Source organism: Pituophis catenifer, unplaced genomic scaffold, assembly GCF_029215685.1.
Source record: "Pituophis catenifer annectens isolate HBS135680 unplaced genomic scaffold, rPitCat1.0.hap2 SCAF_7, whole genome shotgun sequence".
NCBI classification, from domain to species: domain Eukaryota; kingdom Metazoa; phylum Chordata; class Lepidosauria; order Squamata; family Colubridae; genus Pituophis; species Pituophis catenifer.
In genome coordinates, this window is record NW_027256887.1 from 69,614,140 (window position 1) to 69,620,936 (window position 6,797).

Consider the following 6,797-nt stretch of genomic DNA (forward strand, 5'->3'; position numbering starts at 1 on the left):
CTAACATGTAGAGTCAATATTTTGTAAATAAATACATAACCCATCCAACTTTTTCCAACAAACATAGTCCAGCGTCACCATAATGTTAAGCTGTAGTTAATCATATCAGGAAACAGGTAGTCTGGATCTCATACTTGTAACTGTGCTTGCAGAGAGGAGAGTTTATATAATCTAGGCCCGTGATGGCGAACCTATGGCACGCGTGCCACAGGTGGCATGCAGCGCCTTCTCTGTGGGCACACTCTGCCGCATATATGCACGTGCCTCCCGCCGGCCAGCTGGTCATCGAGTCTCGGCTGCGCACACATGGGGGCGGGGCACATGTGGGGGTCATGCACACATTTGGGGGTTGGCGCATTCAGGGGGTCGCACATGCATATGCAGGGGGTGGGGCGTGTGCAGGAGGGTCGCACACGCATGCATGGGGGGCATGTGCTGGGGGGCATGTGCATGTGCAGGACAAGCACACATTGCATTTGCAGGGTTCGGGCGCGCGTGCGCTTTGGGCACTTTATCCGGAAAAGGTTAGCCATCACTAATCTAGGCTTATTTTTTAAATTAAATTTACATGCCACCCATCTCACTATTGAAGTGATTCTGGGCACACTCCTATGGATTATAATGACATGCAAGTGTAGTTAGAGTTTGGGTTTATTTCCTTTCTAATTTTTAAAATTTTCCTTTATAGACAGCCTTGATTTGGATACCCAAGTACCCATCGTTTTAGTTACAATTACTGTTTTTGAAAAAAATCATTATTACCAAATCAATAGGAGAAATATATGCTTGCCTGTCTATCTTTGAAAGTGACAACTGACAACAGAAAAAGGAGAGGAAAAATTAAAACATTAGTAAAACAATTCCATATTTAGGATTGTTCGGCAAGTCAATGATGATAGTGTTGACAGATAGAATTCTCCTGTAGAATATAATTTATTAAAGTACCTTTGAATGTCAAAAGCAGAACCAGAATCTGCATAGACTTTTAAGTTATTCAGCAGGATATTGCATGCCTCATCAATTAGCGGAGTCATCTGTAAAGAAGCACAGGTATATGGTCCAATTTTAAAAACATATTGTATTTTTATACATTAATTATATACTGCAGGAGCAAACGTATCTCAAGAGCCTCTCATCAATGGAGGAAGTTATTTTCTCAAGGAAGAAAGTGAAGAATTACATTTATACAAATGAGATTTCATGTTTTAAAATGCTTTCTCCCTTACTGAAATGCCCCGACAGCAGGGGTGAAATCCAGCAGCAGGGTCTGACAGGTTCTGGAGAACTGGTAGCAGAAATTTTGAGTAGTTTGGAGAACCGGCAAATACCACCTCTGGCTGGCCCCAGTGGGGTGGGAATGGAGATTTTGCAATATCCTTCCCCCAGGAGTGGGGAGGGAATGGAGATTTTGCAGTATCCTTCCTCTGCCATGCCCACCAAGCCATGCCCACCAAGCCAAGCCAGGCCACCAAGCCACACCCACAGAACCAGTAGTAAAAAAAATTGGATTTCACCACTGCCCGACAGTCTGCTCTATCTTGACAATTGTGACAGTTATTCTTGGCCAAAAGAAGCATTGGATTTTTTTTAATGACAAAATGATACCCAAATTATACATGGTTTTTACTAAGAGCTGGAAGCAGGGATGTTGCCATGGACAAGTAAAGTTGCTATCTGTAGAGGTTCTGTAGCAGAAAGGCCTGAAGCTTCTTAAGTAATTATGCTTGAACAGCTTTCTTAGTATCAGAGAGATTTTGAGTTTTTTGTTGACTGGTTTAAAGACAAGTGTAAAGACAAAAAGAGGACGAGATCTTTCTGCATGACACCAAGAGGGCTATCAACAGCATCGCACTGCTTAGTTTTGTTGTTGCTGATCTACACCTCCTACCTGAATTTCATCCACCCCAATTTGTCTCAAGATATGTGCAACCACAATATTTTGGTCCAGAAATGAGACCAAAAGTTCTGTTGGCCGCAAGCAGAACCTATACAGAAAAGCTGGCACCAATTATGCACTAAAAGGAGGCTAGCAGATAGGTTCTGGATGGCTTGCACATTGACGCTAGTCTAGCAGAAAAGCCGAATGCCCTCTATGACCTCCTTTGCTCAGCAATTTCTAGTAGCATTAGAGAATAAAATGATATTAATGTGACCCAGGGATGACCTTCCAAACCACTTACGTGACCAAAATTGTACAAACATCCCTTCCATTGAATCTTTTCGGTAAACAAAGGAAGGAGCCTAAAGATCCTATCAACCTCTATCAGCTTCTTTGACAATCTTTGTTCCTGCCAGCAGGAAAGCCATTCTAGAATTATGACCTTTAAACTTCTGCTTCTGTTCATTAATCATTGTTTTTGTAATGCAGTTTGTGCTAGGATGGTATTTTTCCCTCTCCTTCCAATACCCCCTATCTGGTGTCTTTTGGTTTAGTAACCCTTTGCCCTTAAAAAAAAAAAAAAAAAAAGTCCATATCCTTTCATAAAGCAAATGCTACTTAAACAGGAAGAATTAGAAACCAGAAGCATATTCAAGTAGATCCTGCTGACCAAGCCATTGACCAATAATATTTTAGCCAAACTGGAAACAGCTACTGATACTTTTTGGTGAAAGATACTTCTTTCCTGGAGTGTAGACTCCATGCATTTTTTTTTCTTTTGCACTTAGCTCCATCATACAGTAATATATTGGCAAATGTTTACCATTCCAGCTTAATATAGGGAGAAGAGAAACTTTGTTTTAAAAACACAAGCAAGCTATGAGGTTCTATGAGCACCCCATCCCCACAAAATCCATTTCTCCTTCCCTGCTCTGTTAATTTTTGTGCAATTGCAGTTGATTTATTTAGGCCAAAACAGTAATACTGATATTTATGTATGTCTGTATCTGCACCTGCATGGACACACACAAATATATTTATGTATATGTACCTACATAGAAAGATCTCTTATCGTAAACAACGTGGATTCATTTTGAGACATTAGAATAATCTGTAAATCCAGTATTCCATGTTTATCATGTTTTGTAGTTTTTGCCAAATCTGGTCACTTCAGTAAAATCTTTTGGTTAGGGCAATGCAACAATTAAAAGATTCTGTCCATCACTGGTCCATGGTGCTAAAGGTCCATCTACCTTGGCCTAAATCTACATAGGAGAAATAAAAACCAGGTTTGCCTTTTCTTCTTTTTATTTAATAACTTATTGATGATCTCATAAAAGCCTGTAGGTTGATTTTGTTTTTTTTTACTAGCTAATCCTTACAGAAATAATAACCGAGGAGTCAGAGGAAAGCAAGGTGTGACACACTTCCCTCGCAATCTTTTTCCTTTATCCAAAAGAAGTTAAGCCAATTTCTATCAGAGCTCATTCAAGTGAAGCCCACCCAGCACTTCCAGAAAGGGTGAGTCTTTTTCTCCTCCTTCAGCCAGCAATCCTCCCTCCCCGCCTAATCAGAGTCCCCCTCTATTTTTTTTGTAGAAATATAATATTCTCCATCTTTATTCTACCTAAAGACTTCTGTCTTGGGCAGGGAGTTGGACTAGAACACTTCCAAAGTCCTTTCCAGATTAGTGATTCCATCACTCCCAAATTAAGTTGGGCCCATGCAAAAATGCTTCCCTTTAACATGGGTATACAGTTAGTTCCTGACATAATAGAGCCTGTCTATTATGGTCATAAAGCAGTAGTGGGTTGCCCCCAGTTCGCACCAGTTCTATAGAACCGGTAATAAAACCAGCTGGAGGCTCCGCCCACCGACTCCGATGTCATCAAAACGCTTCTGTGCATGCGCAGAAGCTTCTGTGCTTGCGCAGAAGCACTTGCACGAGCAGAGAGCACGTGCACGACCCCACTGCGAACCGGTAGTAAAGATAAGTAGAACCCACCCCTGTCATAAAGCATGATGGTTATAAAGCAGGTCATCATCCAGGGGTGAAATCCAGCAGGTTCTGACAGGTTCTGGAGAACCAGTAGCAGAAATTTTGAGTAGTTCAGAGAAGCAGCAAATACCATCTCTGGCTGGCCCCAGAGTGAGGTGGGAATGGAGATTTTGCAGTATCCTTCCCCTAGGAGTGGGGTGGGAATGGGGATTTTGCAGTATCCTTCCCCTGCCACATCCATCAAGCCACGCCCACCAAGCCACACCATACCCACAGAACCGGTAGTAAAAAAAAATTGGATTTCACCACTGTAATCATCTGACCAATCTGATTTGATGACCTTTTAGTGGCAGTTGTTTGTTAAGTGTGGTTAAAAACTTTTTGGCAAAAAACATTGAAAATTGTGGTCATGTCACCATGCAAATGGCCATAAATGTGCTCTGGTTGCCAAATGCCTGTTATGTGGCATAACTGCAGGAGGGTGAGCTGATGAGGGAGGCAGCTGTCAGAAGTTCTGAACATTGGGCAAGTCCATTGTAACTCCCAACCACCAGTCATAAGTCAAGGACTATCTATAGATGAATGATGCTTCTTCAAACTTCCTGCTTTCTTTGTAGAGGCAAGATACAGATACAGATTAACAAGAGTTGGAAGGGAAGAGGCCTTGATATTGCTTACTTGGAGAGGAGACTCATATATCTTTTAACCTTACTTTGAATTCCTTATTTCCTTCTCTTGGTGAGAAACCTTGTCATTTATTGTACTTATTTAACTTTCTTTTTTTTTCTAACTGGAACTGAATAGGTATGCACGTTTTCATTGACATTCCCACAAAATGTCTTGTTTCACCACCTTTATTTGAATTAATTCTTCATCTTTTTCTTGTGAAGTGAATGTGTTAATTTCCCCATTGACTGTCAATTATCTAAGAACCTGCTAACTTATAGACTGTGGAGTGCTTCTGATTTCTGTGTTAGCTTATAACCTACTGAATTTAACTACTAAATACCAAGCAATTATTTGATAGCTCTATTTGCCATTAGCCAAATATTATATAATGGATTGGGCTCAATGGTTATTATTTATAGTTTCATTTTTTAAATTTCCTGAATGCGGAAGCCTGTTTAATAATTCGTAGCATTCAGTTTTAACAAAACTGGCATTCTGGTTTGATACACTGTACTTAAAGGAGTCCTACATTTTAGTAGTTCTATCTGCAAATTAAATCTTCACTTAGCTGAAACGGCTCAAATTCTTAGCCATTTGAAAGATGGAAACATCTCTCTTAATCATTCCAAACTTTTGTTAACCCACAGTTAACATTTTATAAAAAAATATGTTGGGTGACGACTTCACACAGCCGAACAAATTAGAAAACGGGGCTAGTGGCCACAAGAGGTAATAGCTAAGTTGTGCAATTTTTTAAAGGGTTTAGACCAATTCGTGGAGGTTAAGACGATCTGTGGCTGCATGTCAAGATGATTATATGCTATCTCCAAGTTCAGGCACACCATGCTTCTAAATTAACAGTTGCTAGGACACAAGTGGAACAGAAAGTTATTCCTTCTTTTATGGGGGAATCTGGTTGTCCGCTGTGAGGAATGGAATGCTGTGCTACATAGACTTCAGTCTGATTCAGGAGTATTGTTATCACAACAGTGTTATCTGATGTATGTCACCTTCAACTTACAGAATTTTCAGCAATACTGCAGTCATACAGACTAGGGAATTCAAAGAACTGATGTCTATATACTTGGTAGATATACCAGAGTGAGTTACACTGAACTTCAGCATGAAAGGAAACTTTAAAAAAAATACCTGAAGTATTCAATATTCTCCTTATTTGATAAATCATAAATTAAATTTAACTAGGAGCCTGGATAGCTCAACAGACTAAAAGCCTGTTATTAACATTCAGCTGTCTGCAATTGCTGCATGTTCGAATCTCCCCAGGCTCAAGGTTGACTCAGCCTTCCATCCTTTCTAAGGTAGGTAAATTGAGGACCCAGTTGTGGGGGCAATAAGCTGACTTTGTATAAAATATATACAAAAGTATGAAGGCTATTGCTTAATGCATTGTAAGCCGCTCTGAGTCTCCAGAGAAGGGCGGCATATAAATCTAATTTAAAAAAAAACTAATTTAGCATCTGCTTAATTATTGCCATGAAGATACCAGAATCAAAGGCACAAACAGGGAAGAAGATTGCGATTCATTGTATACTTCTTCTATCTTATACTACAGTCTTCTACTTCTGTCCTACTATCGCAGCACCATTGAGAGTGTCCTGACATACGGCATTCTTGCATGATTTGGGAGCAGCTCTGTAGCAGACAAAAAAGCTCTACAGAGAATCATTAAAACTGCCCAGAATATCATTGGACTCCAGCTACCAGCCCTGGATGACATCTTCGAATCTCGCTGTTTGAGAAAGTTGCATACCATTCTCAGAGACTCTTCCCATCCTGCTTATAATCTTTTTGGACTGTTGCCTTCTGGCAGAAGATATAGAACAATTAAAACTCGGACCACACGTTTTCTGAATAGTTTTTATCCCAGAGCTATAATTGCACTCAACAATGAACTAAAGGGCCACCATCAGTGAGCTATTACTTGGTCTGTTGTGTGGATGTTTGGGTGGTTTAGGGGTGGGAATTGTGGTGGGTGGGAGTGTGTTTGGGGATTGTTATGTGTGTTGGACCTGGTCTTTGGGTGTTAAGTGAATTTCACTATATGGGTATATTGTGTATACACATACAATGAGAATAAAGTTATTATTATTATCAGATGGTCTCAGACCAATTCTTGTTCTTTGCAAAGTTTTGCTATCTGTAGTAGCAGGCATCTAATTTTCTAGTTTTCTGTAGTTATCTTTCTTAAGCACCCTTTTTGAATGTTTCCATCATCAGTCTTCTTCATCT

At 40.1% G+C, this 6,797-nt stretch overlaps 1 protein-coding gene across 1 annotated transcript in view; it reads right to left on the reverse strand.

The window, feature by feature from the left end:
• Positions 1–6,797, reverse strand: part of TBXAS1 (thromboxane A synthase 1) — a 265,207-nt gene that overhangs the window by 102,045 nt on the left and 156,365 nt on the right. The window contains exon 6 of the mRNA XM_070948077.1: positions 946–1,034. Coding sequence (XP_070804178.1) covers positions 946–1,034 — 89 coding nt within the window. The remainder of the gene's footprint in view (positions 1–945; positions 1,035–6,797) is intronic.